At 47.6% G+C, this 17,892-nt stretch overlaps 11 protein-coding genes across 11 annotated transcripts; 4 read left to right on the top strand and 7 right to left on the bottom strand.

Annotated features, from left to right (window-relative positions):
* Positions 1 to 307: 307 nt before the first annotated feature.
* Positions 308 to 2,173, top strand: PBS2 (mitogen-activated protein kinase kinase; the record flags this gene model as incomplete). The annotated part of the gene is made up of 1 exon (XM_020208305.2): positions 308 to 2,173. A coding segment is annotated over one exon (1,866 nt), but the record flags the coding sequence as incomplete, so codon positions are not given.
* Positions 2,174 to 2,665: 492 nt separating this feature from the next.
* Positions 2,666 to 4,641, bottom strand: ELP3 (Elongator subunit). Its single transcript, XM_020207705.1, has one exon. It carries the CDS (start codon positions 4,438 to 4,440, stop codon positions 2,767 to 2,769), a length of 1,674 nt encoding a protein of 557 aa, XP_020064393.1. The 5' UTR covers positions 4,441 to 4,641; the 3' UTR covers positions 2,666 to 2,766.
* Positions 4,642 to 4,786: 145 nt separating this feature from the next.
* Positions 4,787 to 5,739, top strand: CANTADRAFT_26247 (uncharacterized protein; the record flags this gene model as incomplete). The annotated part of the gene is made up of 1 exon (XM_020207704.1): positions 4,787 to 5,739. A coding segment is annotated over one exon (845 nt), but the record flags the coding sequence as incomplete, so codon positions are not given.
* A 1,517-nt stretch (positions 5,740 to 7,256) lies between these two features.
* Positions 7,257 to 7,463, bottom strand: CANTADRAFT_30914 (uncharacterized protein; the record flags this gene model as incomplete). The annotated part of the gene is made up of 1 exon (XM_020208379.1): positions 7,257 to 7,463. A coding segment is annotated over one exon (207 nt), but the record flags the coding sequence as incomplete, so codon positions are not given.
* A 356-nt stretch (positions 7,464 to 7,819) lies between these two features.
* On the bottom strand, positions 7,820 to 8,615 carry CANTADRAFT_251385 (uncharacterized protein). The gene has a single exon (XM_020207334.1). The coding sequence runs from the start codon at positions 8,431 to 8,433 to the stop codon at positions 7,939 to 7,941; it is 495 nt and encodes a 164-aa protein (XP_020064390.1). The 5' UTR covers positions 8,434 to 8,615; the 3' UTR covers positions 7,820 to 7,938.
* A 63-nt stretch (positions 8,616 to 8,678) lies between these two features.
* Positions 8,679 to 10,601, bottom strand: NOG1 (putative GTPase; the record flags this gene model as incomplete). Its single annotated transcript, XM_020210038.1, has 1 exon — positions 8,679 to 10,601. One exon carries the CDS (start codon positions 10,599 to 10,601, stop codon positions 8,679 to 8,681), a length of 1,923 nt encoding a protein of 640 aa, XP_020064389.1.
* A 1,028-nt stretch (positions 10,602 to 11,629) lies between these two features.
* Positions 11,630 to 13,018, bottom strand: MNN9 (mannosyltransferase complex subunit). The gene has a single exon (XM_020207703.1). It carries the CDS (start codon positions 12,993 to 12,995, stop codon positions 11,880 to 11,882), a length of 1,116 nt encoding a protein of 371 aa, XP_020064388.1. The 5' UTR covers positions 12,996 to 13,018; the 3' UTR covers positions 11,630 to 11,879.
* A 1,586-nt stretch (positions 13,019 to 14,604) lies between these two features.
* CAM1 (translation elongation factor EF1B gamma) lies at positions 14,605 to 16,001 on the bottom strand (the record flags this gene model as incomplete). Its single annotated transcript, XM_020209897.1, has 2 exons — positions 14,605 to 15,638; positions 15,800 to 16,001. The coding sequence occupies 2 exons, from the start codon at positions 15,999 to 16,001 to the stop codon at positions 14,605 to 14,607; spliced, it is 1,236 nt and encodes a 411-aa protein (XP_020064387.1).
* On the bottom strand, positions 15,787 to 16,671 carry CANTADRAFT_251223 (uncharacterized protein). Its single transcript, XM_020207329.1, has one exon. The coding sequence runs from the start codon at positions 16,485 to 16,487 to the stop codon at positions 16,044 to 16,046; it is 444 nt and encodes a 147-aa protein (XP_020064386.1). The 5' UTR covers positions 16,488 to 16,671; the 3' UTR covers positions 15,787 to 16,043.
* Positions 16,672 to 16,854: 183 nt separating this feature from the next.
* On the top strand, positions 16,855 to 17,334 carry CANTADRAFT_22018 (uncharacterized protein; the record flags this gene model as incomplete). The annotated part of the gene is made up of 1 exon (XM_020206774.1): positions 16,855 to 17,334. One exon carries the CDS (start codon positions 16,855 to 16,857, stop codon positions 17,332 to 17,334), a length of 480 nt encoding a protein of 159 aa, XP_020064385.1.
* An 85-nt stretch (positions 17,335 to 17,419) lies between these two features.
* CANTADRAFT_251157 (uncharacterized protein) lies at positions 17,420 to 17,804 on the top strand. Its single transcript, XM_020207328.1, has one exon. The coding sequence runs from the start codon at positions 17,505 to 17,507 to the stop codon at positions 17,706 to 17,708; it is 204 nt and encodes a 67-aa protein (XP_020064384.1). The 5' UTR covers positions 17,420 to 17,504; the 3' UTR covers positions 17,709 to 17,804.
* Positions 17,805 to 17,892: the final 88 nt, after the last annotated feature.

Here is a 17,892-nt window from a genome sequence, read left to right as displayed (position 1 = left end):
CTCTCCAAATCACTCCAAACACATCGAAACTCACCAGTCCTCCGATCCTTCAATCCTCCAATCACCTCCAATCACCATTTACGCCTCTGCTGCCACCCTCCTTTGCATTTCAACCATGTCACATAACAATCTCCCCGACATCGACAAGCTCTCGTTGAAAACAGACGCCTCGTCCTTGGCTGCTGCCTCCAACGACTCCAACGAAACCCCATCAGACAGCCCCCACACGCCAGCATCGCAGCTTCCTCCCCAAGTGCATACCCCCAAGGCGCCTCAGTCGCCCCCCATGGGNACCTCTTCGGCTCCCCAGTTGAGTAGCGACATCAAGGCTCGTCTCTTGGCGTTCCAGCAGAAGCGTACGAAGGGCATCAACCTGCCAGGCCATGCAAGCCCCCCAGCAGCCTCAATTAACAAGCCGTTGCCTCAGCTTCCTTCGTTGTCGCAAGATCACCCTGCCAACAAGAGGTCGTTGTCAGCCAACGACTCGGCTCCCATATACTCGATTCCGTCTCCCCAGATCAGCACTGGCCACCAAGCACCCCCTGCGGTTATAGACGCCCCTCCACAGCATCCCACGCCCTCCAATTCGCTTGGGCTCACTTCCAATGCCACTCCCCAAGCAATGGCCCGGTTCCCGGACTCCAAGAATACCCCCAGATTCGCAGGTAATCCTACCGTCGACCTCAAGAAAAAACCGTCGTTGTCGCAACGCAGAGGCATGAAGCTCGATATGAGCGCAATGGCCAATTCTCCCCCAGCAAACTCACAAGCATTAAACCAACCCATAAATCTAGATAATAATAACCCCAGTGGGCCCGGCTTTCTGGATGTGGTATCTCCACCATTGCAGACCACAGGTGGCATCTCAAGAAGGTTGTCAGAACGCAAGAACAAGCCCAATTTCAAGTTAAATCTCGATGCCAGCAATAGCGATCTTCCTCAGCACCGTCGCTCGAATAGCACCAGCAGTGACTCCGCTGCCGAGGAGTCCAAACAAGACGACGACAAGAAACCACAGTTGCAGGGATTGTTTGCCAACTACTCAAAATACGTGGACATCAAGTCTGGTCAGTTGAATTTCGCTGGTAAAGCTTCGTTACATTCCAAAGGTGTTGATTTTTCTTCAGGCTCATCTTTCCGTATCTCCTTGGAGGACATGGAATACATTGAAGAATTGGGAAGAGGTAACTACGGTTCCGTTTCCAAAGTGTTACACAAGCCAACAGGGGTCACCATGGCTATGAAGGAAGTCCGTTTGGAATTGGATGAATCCAAATTCACCCAGATCTTGATGGAACTCGAGATTTTACACAAGTGTGACTCGCCATACATCGTGGATTTCTATGGTGCATTCTTCGTTGAGGGTGCCGTCTACATGTGTATGGAATACATGGATGCTGGATCTCTTGACAAGGTTTATGGTAAAGAAAGAGGACTTCAAGATGAGGCGTCTTTGGCCTATATCTCCGAATGTGTTATTCGGGGATTGAAAGAGTTGAAAGACGAACATAACATCATCCATCGAGATGTTAAACCTACCAATATTTTGGTCAATACTTTGGGTAAGATCAAGCTCTGTGATTTTGGAGTCTCTGGAAATCTTGTGGCTTCCTTGGCCAAAACTAATATCGGATGTCAATCATACATGGCACCAGAGAGAATCAAGAGTGTGAATCCCGATGATGCTACCTACTCCGTACAATCGGATGTTTGGTCGCTTGGTTTGACTATTTTAGAAGTTGCTGCGGGCCATTATCCATACCCCACTGAGACTTATGGTAACATCTTCTCACAATTGAGTGCTATTGTTGATGGTGACCCTCCTAAGTTGGATCCAGCTTACTACTCCAAGGAAGCACAGATGTTTGTTAAGTCATGCTTGAACAAGAACCCTGAGTTAAGGCCCTCTTACGCTGCCTTGTTGAATAACTCGTGGTTAATTAAGTACAGAGATGTGGATCCTCACATGGCTGAACTGGTAACCGCTCGAGTAAATGCTCTAGACGAGAAGAAGTCGGTGAGCAGATCAAGCAGTCTCAAAAATTCAGTGGCTTCTTTGGGACAGACGCCTCCCAATATCGAGAATGTCCAGTCCTTGTTGCGAAACAAAGTCAGACCACCAGCTTTACATAAAGGAGGGTTGGTCGCCAATAGAAATTTCATGAACCGATAGACTTTTGTGATTTTGCATATATGGTGAAGTGCCTCGATAGCGGCTGTTCAACTACAGATAAGCATCCTCACTGTCAAGTTTCCACTTGGCTGATTTAACTTTTACGTCGAAATACATGTCGTGTTCGGCACTAGCCCATAGATTCCTTTATGATAGATAATGTATTATTGAACTCTGTAGTATGTACATTGATCATGGAATTTCCGTGATCTTGTGTTAACTCGTCACACAGCTGTTTCAATTGCATAATTATATAATCTAGATTTATTGCAACACAAAGGACCATAGTAAGATTGTTTCAAGAATGTAGTTGAGAATTTCAATTTATATAATGTGCCTGATTTAGGAAGTTATTGCTTCAAACACAGTAAAGTTGAGAAAATCACCATGTAATAGTTACATAGAATAGTTCAACGGATAATTTAAAAGACATAATAGTAGCTGACAATTGTCCCAAATTGTTGTTCACAATAATAGTACATTTTCTCCTATGCCAATGTTCAATATTCGTAAATATAAGTATACTGTTATTCTATTCTTCAATACCGTTAATTAGTATCACTAAATAATACCTAAATACAATCCATGACGGCTTACTCGTCATCGTCCAACATTCTGGACATGAAAGGACCATCCAAAAAGTAGCCCAACTTGGCATAGTAATTTCTGACACCAACACCAGATATAACACTGATCTTGCTGGAGCCGTGCTCTTCCTTAGCGATTCTGGCAGCTTCTTCCATCAACAAAGTACCAAAGCCTTGATGCTGGAACTTTCTGGGGTCTCTGGAATGCAAGGGAACCACTGACCCGTACACATGCAATTCTCTCACGATAGAGGTTGGCTGGTCCTTGAACTCTTTTCTGTAGGTGTATTTCTTGGAGGCCTTTCTCAATCTCAACAACCCAATCAAAATATCTTGCTTGGGGTCTTCGTACGACAAGAAGGTCTCCCAACCACCATTGGCATAGTAGTCTCTTCTGATCAATTCGATCTGGTCGGGAATGACCTTGTTGTGGACCTCTTGGATGCCGACTTCTCTGGTACGCACATCTCTACAGGAGGTTCCGAAATCCTTCATTCTGGCCAATGCAAGCTCTCTCAAGTTACCGTTCTCGACACCCGAAGTGACCAACGGCATGGGGATATCTCTTTGAACACGGTAAATTCTGGTCCATGGTGGCACCAACGCCAAGATACGGGCCACGAGATCGATCAACGCATTGGCGTTGTATGACTTGTAAAGCCCCTTCTTCCATAATTCGTACAAACCTGTGCCTCGAATCACCAATGTGGGGTACAACTTCAAACCGTCGGTTCTGAAGTCGGGATTGTCGAAGTATTCCTTGAACTGCTCCAAGTCTCTTTCCATGCCAACATTGGGCAAGTCCGGCATCATGTGCGAAACCACTTTGTATCCAGCATCCTTAGCCACAGCGAAGGTCTCACACACAGCCTTAACGGTGTGGCCTCTGTTGGTATCTCTAGCGACGTCCTCGTACACAGACTGCACCCCGATTTCCAACCTGGTGCAACCGTACTTCAACATATCACTCAAGTGGGTTTCGGTACAGTAATCGGGTCTCGTTTCGATGGTGATACCAACACACTTGGTTTGGGACTGCTGGGAGAACCGGATAGCCTCGTCGATATCTCGTCCGTTGTACCCACTTAATGCATTGTGAAGCTGGGTGATGAACTCTTCTCTGTAGTCGATTGGCAACGACATGAACGTTCCACCCATAATGATATATTCCACCTTGTCGATGGAGTGTCCCAACTGTCTCAATTGCTCAATTCTGCCTCTGGACTGTTCGTAGGGATCATATCTGGCTCTGATAGCTCTCATGGATGTGGGTTCGTACCCAGTATATGACTGGGTGGAGTACTCGAAATCGGAGTCAGGGCCACCAGGACAGTAGACACAAATATTACCGGTGTATGCAATATGAGGACATCTGTGTGGCTTGCACATCACTGCAACCACAGCAATACCTGATGCGGTTCTGACTGGCTTTGCCTTAAGCTTGGGAATGAGATACTTCTTGTACTGATCGGGAATGGACGAGATGATGTCTGTCAACCGGGGCTGCTGCTTGAGCTTGTACTTCTTTGCGTATCTGATGATGAGTCCGTTAAGGTTGATGTCTTTGGAGGTCTTTAAAGATGCCACAAGTTCGAGAGAAATGTCTCCACAACACTGAAGAAATCTCTCTTTTTCGGGAGCAAGCTTCTGCTTGCCTCCCTTGGGCTGGGCTGTAGGCATGATGAACTATGGGAAAACTGTTGCTGGTTGGAAAAACGGTAGTCTTTCAATGTTATATTGCAATCGGATCGCCTGGTTGTGGGGCTCGTTTTCTGCACTATTCCAAAGGTATTTGGACAGTTTTTTGGCCTGAAAATCAGATGACAGTGGTGAGTCTAGCTTGCGGTACGTTTCCAGGCGAAATGTGGCGGTATGAGCTGGAAAGCGGCGTTATAACTGTGCTACTACAATAAGCTGCTATCTCATCGGGAAATTTTGATCACCGCGAAAGAGATGTTCACGTGATCTTTCGGCACGTGTATACGTGGTTATCAAATTTTTCAGGCCTCCACTCCAACTCGAACCACAATGATCAGAACCGTCGGGGCCAGACTCCCAGGGCTTATGCTCAGCAAGCCAGTCTTGCCAGCATTCAGATATGCGTCCACCACTCCCTCCAAAAGAAAAGTGCCCAAGTCAGGTGACATATCACAAGTGCCATTGAACTTCATTGGAGTGATGGCTGACTTCTACATCCCTCCCAGATTCAGAGACTGCCCTCCCAGCTCGTGGCACAAGTTGATTTTCAGACGTTTGGGTGCGTTTGTGGTCAATACCTACAGTATCATCAAATACAGAAGAGAAACTGGCTTGAAGTTGCATTTCAACGAGTGGAAGGACAATGCCATCGACTTGTTTGTCAAGACCAACAAGATCTTCGCCAGTGGGTGCAGCAAGAGGTTTGCTGAGAGAGAGCAATACTTGAAGAAGCAGTTGGGACAGGTCAGCTGTGTGGAAGTGACCAACAGTTTGGTGTCTAGAGCTAAGACCTTCCCTACCGACTCCAAGCTCCAGTGGGAGCTCTTGTCGCTCGAGTCCAACCCCAAGGTAGTTTCTTTCAATGTGTTGCCGGACGCAAACGAAATAACCATGTACATACAGTTTGTGTTGAAGGCTAGAACCAAACAAAAGGTGATCATCGAAAGAGGAGGAGAGTCGCAGGAAACCGTCAGAACCGTCCAGGACTACTTGGTCTACACCCTAAACCCATACACTGGCGAGATGTACTTGGCTGGAACTTTGTTCGAGTCTGACCACATCAGAAAAGTGACTCCAGACGAGAAGTTCACCAACGTCAAGTACATGATGGCCTTCACCAAGGCCAGTGGTGATATCTACAGAGAAAACCCTAAAAAGATCGGTTCAAACTGAGCCAATTGATCCCAGTACATAGTCATGACCCGTAAATAGTAATCAGTCAAATTGGTAATCAGTCATATTAATGTAATAAGAGCAGACATGTTAATATAATCTTAAAATATTAATAACCAGCGATCTTAATCACATTACTGCAGAAGTCATATCCACTCTCTTCTTCAGATTGCGTTGTTGGTAATAATAATCACTGACATAGTGATATTAGTGGATCTGCAGTATTAAATACAGACATATAATGTGATTCGAAAACTCAAATAAATAATTTCCACACATTATAGGTGTGAGCTCAACTGCTCAGATAATCCCAGCATACCACAGGCTCACATCTGGTCAATGGCTCCCGGAAGTTAATGGTTCAGTCTGGAAATAACACCCATGACTACCGTCTCACCTTGTCGCTCATACCTTCTCTATTGTAAACATATATTATCACCAGTGTTTCTAAAAACATATTGCAGAAATAAACCAAACCTAACCATAGTATCCATCTTTTATAACCTATTTTAAAACAACCGTATAGGTACTTTTAAGTCGTCAAATCGTAGAGCCATGCTCAGACTGTTATGAGCAAGTTATACCCAGACCGGCTGGCACAAAAGCCTTACAGTATGGGATCAGTCCATGAGAAACACGTCCTCGTGCACCTCTGGAACGGTTATCGTCGTTTTTCTAAACGCTTCATTTTGAAAGTTGTGGGCATGGGCCTTCTGGCCCCACAGCGGTTCCGAGTCCAACGCCTCTTCCTTGGTGTCCAAGATGCTGCTCAAGCTTGGTCTCACCAACAAAGTGCCCGACTGGGACCTCGAGTCTCGTCGGATCAACTCCTGGGGGGTCAAGATGATGTCGCTCAACGATCCTGGCACGTAGTCCTCTTCGAACACGGCGCTGTCGTCGCCGCCGTTGGATGAGTCGTCGTCCACAATGGCCGACGAGTCGTTGCTGTTGTGGTAGTAGTACGACGGGGACGCCAATTGCGGCGAGGGTCTGGATGCAAACGAGAACCTGCTGTTGCTCAACGAAGGATTGAAACTGGAGCCTGGTGGCGACTGCACCAAAGGAGGATTGGCGCTACTGGAGAAGCTCGAGGGTGGCGACGACAAATTGGCTGCAGAGTACGACTGGTACCACTGCTGGGACGAAGGGCCAGAAGGGCCAGAAGAACCCAGCAAGCTGGCGCTGGGGTAGTCTGCAAACACTTTGGACCCAAAAGCACTGGCGAGGTCCTGGCTCAACGACGATGGCTGCGAAACCGTCCTGACGTTGATGAACTGGGCCACTTTGCTGGCACTGGTGCTAGCTCTAGGTGGCGAATAGTTTTCGTACGCGCTGAGAGAGATATCAATTGGCTGCGAAGTGGAAGGAGGGTCGCTGGGATGGCTCCAGATATGAGTGTTGGCTGTTGGAAGCAGGTCAGAACGGGTCTGGTGGGTGCTAGAGAGGCTGGTGGAGGTACTAGCAGCGTTTGAATGGCTGGTGGGAGCAGCAGGCGGCTGGGAATTCGAGTTGGACCGCGTGTGGCTGCTGCTAGAACTGTTTTGGTGGCCGTGGTGGTGGCCACGGCGACTCGACTGGTGGTATCCTGACCCCAGCATGAGGCTCTTAGAGTTGACTCGTGTTCCGTCGGGCAAGAAGTGGGCCAAGGCACACTTCAAGCCAAATTTGCAGTTGCCCTTCTGGAAGTACTTGCACGGCAACTTATCAGCAGCCAAAGTTCCATCCAAGTTGTGGGAGAACGGACACGAGCTTCCTGCCTGGCAGATTCCCTGCTTATAGAACTTGCACGGGACGTGGCTCAAGTTCTTGGAGTTGGACGAGGACGAGGACGAGCTGCCGTTGACAGGCACGGTTCCTGCTGGGCCAGTGTTGGGCGGAAGCGCCGCGTTGACGCTGGCAAAGCTGAAGGCACCGACGTCGGAGGTACGAGGGTCCTTGACGCTGATACGCTTGGTGCCAGGAGGGTGATCTGCTGCTCGGTTAGCAGGGTGGGAGGACCCTCTGGACCTGGCGGACTTGGGGGGAAGTCTCATGGACTGAACGTCGGACTTGGGGACGGCAATGCTCATGGTGCACGTCAGGCTAGAATGGAGGTCTTGTGGAGCTTTTGGAGTTCTCGTGATGGTAGAGGGTGGTAGAGGGTAGATGAAATTCCGATCTATTGCAGGAGCTAAAGGAGCTGATGGAGTTGGGGGAGTTGAAGCCAAGATGGAGTGGCAAGAGTAAGGAGCTGAATGACAGCCAGGCAATGGACAGTATAAGTATGACGGTCCGTATGAGTCAAACGACAATAGTCGGGGGCTGTCTTTATCTCTTATCTCTTAAGGGCTGGGTGACACAAAAGGAAGCGAATCCCGATGTCAGAAGTGCACGGGATTTTGGGTCCACCACAGTTCCGGTGTGGTGGGCACCCTGGAGGTGGGCCAGTGGGGCTTGGTGCTCGCGTCCCTGTCGGAGGGACGTCGGCAAACGGTTGTTGTGGAACCTGCTCCGACAGCTGTGGTGACTGTGGTTGCCTATTGTTGGAAAGACAGGGTTGGCGGTGCAGGCACCCACGTCAATACGCCAGAAGCTGCGCAACGGCTGCGGGACTCTCCTGTCAGAGGGATCAAATACGATGTTGGAACGGCTACAGCCAATGACGAGGGCTTGGTGCAGTGGTGGTTGCTCCGATGCCGCCTTGCCCGAGTCTATTGATCCGAACATTCCAGGCGTGCGGGCATTGTTCCGTGGCACTACCGTGATGGTGACCGGTGACGGCGTGAGGTGGATCATCCTTGCATAACCGTTGGGTGTACGCATGCAACTTCATGTAAGAACATCAACTGCCTATGCATGCACGTCAGCTCGTATGTACAGGCATACGCATGCATGTCAACTACGAGTAGGTCGCCCATCACGTCTTACTTTCCATGCTTATATTACTAAACCTATTACACAATTATGACTAAATAAACAATAGCCCGACGGCTACGACGATGAACTAGACAAGCTAACTGAACAGTCACTGACCAACGAGTGGCCAACATGTTGAATCCGAAAACCCTCTAACGACGGTCGGTAGAACCAATACCTCTCTTACCACTGAACAAATGCTTAGGCAACATGGCAGTGCTGTGACGGTCACCCTCACCTTGTCTGGCGTTTCTGTTTCTGTCTCTTCTTTGGACCTTCAACAATCTTTCTGCTTGCGATCTCATGGCTCCATCACTGACACCATCATTGAGTCTGTTAGGCTGGTTGACTGGGGCTTGCTTCTTGGAGATCTTGGCAGATCTGATGCCTTGGTTCTTCTTCAAGATGTCCACACCAGACAACTCCTTGCCAGCCTTGGCCTTGCCGACCTTCTCTCTCAACTTGTTGGTGTCGTGGCCCAACGAGTACATGTGCTCTTCCATCTCACCGAAAGACTTCTTGATCTGGTCTCTTGGCATGAGCGCCTTGTTCTTCAAAGATTTTCTGTGTCTGGCATCGATGATCATTTTCTTTTGCTTGTCTCTGATCCAGTTGGCCTTTTCTCTTATGTCTTCGATTTCCTCGTCTTCGATTTCGGAGTCGGAGTCGTAGAAGCCTTCGGCTTCCAACTTCTCTTCTTCTTCCTCTAATGCTTGTAACTTGGCAGCGATGTCTGGGTCCAAGAAGTCGTAGACGTTCTTACCGTCCAACACTTCTGGCATGATATCGTTCTTCCATTCGTCGTCTTCCAACAAGTACTTGTCCTTGAGGTTGATGTTGAACACACCAGCACCACCGTTTTCGGCTTCGATGTCTCTGGCCAAAGTTCTTCTGTTAGGATCGCTGACGTCGTACTTCTCCAACGCCTTGACTCCCTCAGGAATGAAAGCAGAACGGTCGACGTCGTCACGGGCTTGTGGTCTGGCAACGTGAATCTTGTTCAACACGTTATTCACTCTGGCAGTACCCTTCAATTTCTGTTCGATTCTAGCAGTCAACAACTTCTCGCAGGCCTTGTTACGGACTTCCATGACGTTGGTTTCCTCGTAACAGGAGGTGTGCATGATTTCAACACCGGGAAAGTTGGCCATTTCCTTCAATAATTCCTGCTTCTCGGGAGCCAAATCCTCGGTCTTGATGATATCACTCTTGTTCATGACGACCATCACCGACTTGTTGGCGAACAATGGCTTGATGGAGTCAAACAACTTGACCTGGGCTTCGATGGAAAATCCACACTGTTCCGACAAGTCCATGAAGTATAACACACACGATCTCAAATGGGCAATGGCATAGATCGACTGCATTTCGATGTTGTTCATTTCTTCGGTGGGTCTGTCCAAAATACCGGGAGTATCGATGGCCTGGAATCTCAAGTATTTGTAGTCAAAGTGACCCACGTACAACGACTTGGTGGTGAAAGCGTATGGCTGGACCTCGACGTTAGCCTTGGTGATACACTTCAAGAACGAAGACTTACCGACGTTGGGGTACCCGCAGATCAACAAGGTTCTGGTGTTGGGGTCGATACTTGGCAATCTGCCCAAATGTTGTCTGACTTGCTCCAAATACACCAATGGATCCTTCAACTTCTTGGCAATGGTGGCCATTCTACCCAAAGCAGCTCTCTTCAATTGCTTACATTGGTACAACGACTGACCAAACTTCAACAATCTGACGTAGTCTCTGGCCACCTGTTCGATCAAGGTCTTGGATCTGGACACAGCAGCTAACGAGACCTTGTAGTGGTTCTTCTCGTACAAGGTGTCCATCAAGTCTCTGTGGAAGGGGTGGACATCGTTGATGTTGGGGAATCCGGTGATCATATCGTTGAGCTTTTCCACAAACCCATCGGATGTGAACTTGACCTTTCTCATGTAGAAAGCCCTAATACGGGAGATTTTAAACCCAGGTCTAATGACAGTGGGGGTTTTTCTTTGGGTTCTGTTAAGAACAATGTCCAACATATCATTTGCTGTTGGCACAGTTGGTATATCCTTCCATGAGAGTTGCATTTTGGTGGGAGGTACTGGTGGAAGAGTGAAGGATGGGAGAATAAATTTGAATTATTGACCTCATCTGAAAAAAATCGGTGCGGCGAGGGGAAATTACTGGATGCGGCACGCTCATCCTGGTGTGCATATAACCGGGATGAGATACCAGGGCCAGGGATGGCCAACAGGGGCTGGGGGCTGGGACGGGCCGAACTGGCTCTTAAGCACCGCATACTGGTGGGTTATGGCATGCTAGGAGAGGGGTTCAAGTTCGCAGCTTTTGGCCCAATCAGGACCACGATTTCTTTGTAAATCTCTTCCTATGTGTTAGGAGGTTATAGGCTGCGAATTTTGTGATCCTGCTCAGGGAGCGATGGGCAACAGATGCGGTACGGGTCTGTGGTTAACAAATATTTCACTCCAATTATCCATAGTGTGTACATTTATAAAAATAATTGGCGCTTCGCAGTAACAGTAAGAAAGTGTATAAAATGGAACGACAATCGGGCCTCAATGAGTGTTGAATAAGCGGGACTTGCTCCGAAATGAATCATCTTCGGAGGCTGAATTCTAAAAAATCTCATACTCAGGACCGCTGACGTTTAATCTTATCTAATTTCAGCCTTTTGGTTCTTCTTTTATCATGGCATCCACAAATACCACAGCAAATACTCTTTCTCGCCCTAGAGAAGTGTTGGGGGATGCTGACCCTAATTACGGCATTTAGGATAAAAAAGAAGTAATTTAAAGTTACTATCCTTAATTGTGAACAGAATCAAAAATTTTAATTTTTAATCACAGTAGAAGAGACATTCCATAGCATTGCGGGAAAAAAATAGCACAAAGCATACTTCAATAGAGCTGACAAGTTCAGGTAGTGCCATTGAAGCTCTTGTGTTCTGATAGTAGTATTACTCTGTAACTGGTTTCGCCAAAAACGAATTAAATTGAATATCAATTCCATGAATTACTCACGATGTTTAATTTTTGCTCTCAATTCTTATAAATACTTATATTATTGTAAGCTTACTATTAACGCTCTATTAATGAATCAATTATGAGTAGAGGAAGGCTACCAATAATGGTATCAATACCAAAGCCAAAAATTATATTAACGTAAAATTGTCCGAATTAGCTCGATTGAATTAGAAAACAGACTCGGAGTAACTTGGAGAGTAGCTCGAATTCCTTGATTCAGGTTAATAAGACCCTTTTAAAACGTCTTACATAGTCTTCAGTCTTCCTTACTACGCAAAATAACTCAAATGCAATTACAATACATAATCAACTAAATAGAGTTCACTCGTTGTAGTGGTAGACCAAGTAGTTGGGCAATCCGAAGACCTCATACCCTAATCTCTTGGCCATTTTGGCAAAACCTTCGGTCTCAATCAAGTGGTAGAATGGAAACGATGGGAACATGGCACCATCTCTATGAACATCGGCCTTAACCAATACAGCACCACCTCCAACACCATCCAAAGGCATCTCAGTAGAGACGTCACCGTTGGGGTCGTAGAAGTGAGCCATCAAAGGTCTGTAGGTGGCAATTTGACTGTAACCTTCCACAATAATCTCGTCATCAGCCATGTTGGCGGCGATGGCCAAACCCTCGTCGGATTCGACCCAATTGTTGAAATCATAAGGTCTGATTTCCTCCTGGTTGGTCTCCTTGTTAATGAATTTCTGATACACGTTGGCAGAGAGAACAGGCTTGTTGTGGATCGTCAAGTCTTGGATCAAAGTAGGAGGAGTCTCGACGATGTCTGCGTCCAACCACAAGACCCACGAGTGGTCGGGAGACAACGCTGTGAAAACCAATGAGTTTCTGGCCAAGGCCATCATGCCTCTTCTCTCCTTCTGGACGCTCAATGCGTGTCTGTCCTGTTCCTTCTGGCTCTCCAACGAGTTAGAGTCCTGTCTCAAGATCACGATCTTCTTGTAGTTCAACTTGTTCTTAGACTGGAGGTCCTTGATAGAGGACTCCAATGCTTTCAACGCAACCTCTCCATCGGTGTTTCTGGGAAGAATGAACCCCAAGGTGATCAACGAGTGGTCGTAGGTCAACGCGTTGATGTTGTTCCAGTACTCGGGAACGAACTTAGACATGGGGGTCAAGAGCAACACCTCCTCTTGCTGAGCCAACGCGTCAGGCGAGTTGGTCAACTTGTTCAAGTCATAGTGGCTGATGTGGTTCTTGGGCAAGTTCTGAAGAATCACAGAATCTCTGTTCTTAGCAAACCACCCCTTGGAGATCTTGTTGTAGTTGTACTTGGGGGTGGTTTTGGTAGACACAGAAGGAGCACTGAAAAAGAGGTAGTATATCACCAAAATCACACTTATCGGAACAATCACCGACAAAGGTCTCCTTCGTATGTTACGTATGAACGGGCTCTTGAAAATGGGAAGCGCCATGGTAGAAGTGCTGGGATCAATTGGTCCGGATTTGGCGGGTGTCTGGCTATGTGGGACGCGTGCAACGAGGATCCGGCTGGGTGTGGATTGCCGGGATGTTGAGCTTCTCGTTTGGAGAAACCGTGGTGGTGTCAAAGTTTTCTGTTGATCGGAGGATTGAGTTGTAGTCACGTGGAGGTCGCGTATGGTGTCGCGCATGTCGTGTGGCAGGGTCCATGTCGGGCAAGTGGATACTTCACAAGCCCGGAAGGGAGAAAGGGGCGTCTCGGGGGCAAGTAAGAGGGCTTCTAGGCTCCTTCTAAAGTGGAAGATCCTACAGGCTGCTGGCTGATACGACTCGTTTCATTTCGATTCGTCTCGTGAAGTACGGATGTTTTCAGATCTGAAATTCGCAGTACCGCGACGGTGAAGATAAATTGTGCCACTATTGGCTCCTAGTCAAATGTGATGTGTATAGTAGCGAATTGTAGCCTTTTTAGTTGCGGAAAGTCTCAACCTATTCACTGTTATCGAAGGAGCAATCTCCTGCTGAACTACGATATTTCATCGCATTCTGCTACTATGATGAGTGCATTTCTATTTTTAATTCGTTTGTTACAAAGCTTCTTGTCTGCTGTTTCTCAAACGATAGAGTGGTCCAATGGCAATGTGAGCAACTGTTATAGTAAGTGTGGTTGCACATTGTTTATTTAAGAATATAGTTTGGGGGCATTCTCACCTATAATTTCCTACTGTAGTGTCCTAGTGCGGCTTGGTATACCAACTGGCAATCTTAGTAAATAATTAGCTACAGGAGATGGAGGTATTGTGACAAAACAATCCCTAGTTGAAAATGTATCCATCTAAGTTTATAAGTGGATACCTACTTATATTTGCAGAGGTGGTCGAATGGCAGAAATGGTAGAGCGTAATACCTTGTGACAAGACTTATTTCACTAAAGATTGCGTTGTGTCCATTCCCGTAGGCAACTTACTATCATTATCTTTTAACTATTAATTTCTAAGGTCAGAACCTACTATTTTATATTATAACACATAAATAACCCTGAAATAGTATTTCGATTAAGTATTTAAACGATTTTTGTTCGATACTGGTAATTAATAGAGCCAAAAACAATTTCTTTGAAAAGGTTATAGTACTTTGCTGTATTAATGGCAGCCATTACATTCATCGTAATTCTGAGGATTTTGCTGAAAAATGTTCAGATTTTGTGAAATTGCCGAAAATACTACCAACTAAGAAGTACCATAGTAAACTTAAGAAATTCAAGATTTTCAGCAATTTTACATATTTTTTGTATTCTCTAATAATTGTACTTCTTACTAAGGAACAGTGATAAATTGAATCTATTACTATTGCATGGTTACTAAATCTACAATTTGACGCTCTTTTCACCTTTTCATATTAATTTTAGTATTGCTTCATAAATTTAGAGTTCTCAGCGACTCAAAATTAAATTAATTAATGAACACAAAACTCGTGGCACTTCTGGGCCTTCACGGGTGTGTCGAGCGGATCTACATGATATCTCATAAAAAGACATTTATTCCTATAAAATTCCGAATTGAACCAATAAGAGTAACTGGATTAGTTATCCAACGAGTCCGTTTACTTGAAGACCTTACCGTCGGCAATCTCTCTGGATTCACCGTTGACGACAACAGGTTCATCCCAGGCCAACATGTTGTTGACGAACTTCTTGTCTTCCTCCTTGGAACCGTCCAACTTGGTGTACTTGTAGGATTCGTAATCTGGAGCAACATCAACAGCTGGCAAGATTTCTTGGCCTCTGACCAAGAGGAAACCGGTGATACCGTTGTTGTTGTTTTCACCGTAGACAACCATACAACCGAACATGTACTTGGTGGAAGCAGACAATCTGTTGAAGAAACCACCAATCAAGTTGTTGGACATGAAAGTCATGGTCAATTCGTCGTTGTACAAGAAGTCAACCTTCCACAAGGACCAGTCTTCGGTGTCGTACTGGTTTTCCCAGAACCATGGAATGGCAGTCTCTCTGGTTTCTTCGTTGGAGTAGACTCTCTTCCATTGGTCCAAAGCAGCCTTTGGCTTACCCAAAAGTTCCAATGGGTGCTTTGGCTTTGGAGCAGGAGCTGGCTCTTCGTCAGCAGCTGGGGCTGGAGCAGCTTCCTTCTTGGCTGGAGCAGCTTCCTTCTTTGGAGCTGGGGCCTTCTTTTCCTTCTTTGGAGGAGTGTATTCGAGAGGCTTGACAGCGAAGGTGAAGTCACCGAGAACGTCGTGGAGGATCTTTTGGTTGATGATAGTCTTGAACCATCTGGTGACGTTAGGGTGCTTCTTTTGCCATTCGTCGGCGTAAAGGTGTTGGAAACCTCTGACGAAACCGGCAGCACCGAAGATATCGGCGATGGTCAATCTTTCACCAACCAAGTAGGTGTAGTTGGCCAATCTGGCTTCGAAAACAGCGATGATCTTGGCAGTGTATTCAGCAGCCTCATCGACGTTCTTCTTGTTGTATGGAACGTCACCGAGCAATGGCTTGATGACCTTCATTTGGTTACCGATAAGTTCGGAGTTGGTGATGGAGGCCCATCTCAACACTTCGGCGTACTCCTTTGCGTTCTTACCCAACAACTTGGACTTAGGGTCGGCGAGGTTGATCACTAGATGTTAGTATGTGTCAATGGAGATGTGCTGATCATCAGCTCTCGCCACATGTAAACCTTCAGAGTATGAATTCTCGACATGATCTATTAAGACAGGGATAACTGTTTAATTTGAAAAAATTTCTCATCATTTAGGTGGCAAGCAATGCTATACATACAGTAGATGGTGATGGCCATGACTTCGGTCAACTTGAAGCCCTTTGGTCCAGCAAAGGCTGGGACCTTGCCCAATGGGAACTTGTCGGTGAAGTCCTTTCCAGAGGCATCGACGATCTTGACATCCAAGTCGAAGTGCTTGATGACAGCCTTGGGGATCCAGGCTCTGGTTCTTTCGCTGAAGTATAAAGTTCCTAAAGACATTTTGTAGTGGTCAGAAGAGTTGGCGGTAGTAGACAAAAATTGTCAATTCATATGGAGAGGTGAAAATTTTGCGGCCGGGTAACCCCTAGGGCACGGGGCGAGCGCCTGGCGACGGTGACACAAAGGGCGGCGCACCCAGGGCGAAAATTGACTCCGAGACCGCAAATTGGGCTGGCGCGGCCGGCAGCGGTCCACCAGCGCAGACAGCGGGACCCAGGAAACGGAGGCGGACGCCGGCCCAGTAAATACCACGTCCCAAGCACACAGCCACACGGGTCGGAACACCGCCTGTGCCCCAGGTTTTCCGGATTGGGTCATCTCGTATTTCCACAACCGGGCCGCCAGGTTCCAGATGAAGTTATACGATTGTAGAAATATCGCAGCATCAAAAAGCAGACATGCATATTTCACTCCGTATTGCACCGGGTGCAGAGCTCCAACAGCCATTGGCACCAACACCAGACATGGACCCAAAGCGGCAGGCATTCCTGAGGGGTTATTTCTGTTACATTGTCAAATCCAGTCTAGAACTGGCCCCTTTCCATTGCAGACACAAACGGCCCCAACCAGTAGTTAGGGCGGATAAGGTTTCGGTAACGTTTACGACGGTACGGCACGTCCCACCAACCCCACTGTCTTGGTGGGGGTGCTCGCGTTTTCGTCCCTCAGTCTACTGGAAGTGTCCATGAGTGCCCACCACTGGGACCCTGGACGCTGCGTTCTGAACAAGATGGAGGTTGCCAACGGCTGGTCCGTCCAGGCTACCCCGGCGTCGTACATGCGCCAACGCTCTGGTGCAAGATGCACTTGAGATCCTTGTGCTCGTGTACAGAAGCAGACGCCGCCGCCACAAATGTATACCGCGCTGGCAGGTGGTTCGCGTGGACTCAACCTGGCCGTGAATTATGCGGATCTACACGACGATATGGCTGCACGCATGATGTGCGTTTTAGCCACCTGCACCGTTGAAAACTACGACTATTGTAGTTGCACTGGTAGTTCTGTCAACAGGCGCGTGCTGGCTAGGGCGGTCCCCCATGCTGCTGCAACCGTAGCCTGGGCCGGTCAATGGGATAGTTCTAGCGAGCTCACCTCCAGCAATTGGCATGTGATCCCGGGCTGGGCCTGTCCACAGATGCGTGCCCATCCGATCCCAGCGGACGTCACTGCCGCAGGCCTGCGCGCTGCACCCATAGGTCACTTGAGCCTTGACACTTTTAAGCTATCTAGGGTGATATCTTGCAGAGGTGCCACCAGTTACACTTCGATCCAGCAATTGAGCATATTTCACCGGCCGCGATCGAACCCCACTCCTCGTGGTGGGCCATTGTAGCTCCCTGATCACCCAACGCTCCTCTGCTTTTACCGCTGCGCGGCTGCACAGTGCTGGCTATGGTTCCACCGCTAACGGTTCCCCCAGCATCCTGCATTGCATCACCCATGCTACACGGCATCTTATCTTAGGCGAAACGCCACATTGATTCAACTGGTAGCGTTATTTTTATGTACCCCCGAAATTCGCTGGTTCCCCGTTCTCCATACCTGTTGAGGAAGGTTGGCTCGGTTTTCGACGGGAATGTTGCAATAGTGGTGCCAGGCACCCCCCTCGTGGCATGTACCATCTCTCGCGTCACCCACCCTATGAGGCCACAATACGCAGACCCTGAGTGGGGGCTTCTGGCGAGGTTCCCAACCTGTGCAGAATAGGTGCAAAATTCTAGCACCCAGGAGGGTTATTATTGTTGTGATTCCACCTACGAGTGGCCAGCTTTCGCTACTTTCCCAAAGTGCTCAGTAGGCAACGGTTTCCGACCCTGTGCTTTCGGAAAATTCCGTGAAGGCATAAGGGCGTTCGCCATCATGCATAATAATGTTGTTGTGATTTTTCCCG

The sequence above is a fragment of the Suhomyces tanzawaensis genome, assembly GCF_001661415.1.
Source record: "Suhomyces tanzawaensis NRRL Y-17324 unplaced genomic scaffold CANTAscaffold_4, whole genome shotgun sequence".
NCBI lineage: Eukaryota > Fungi > Ascomycota > Pichiomycetes > Serinales > Debaryomycetaceae > Suhomyces > Suhomyces tanzawaensis.
This window is presented reverse-complemented; position numbering and strand designations above follow the sequence as displayed.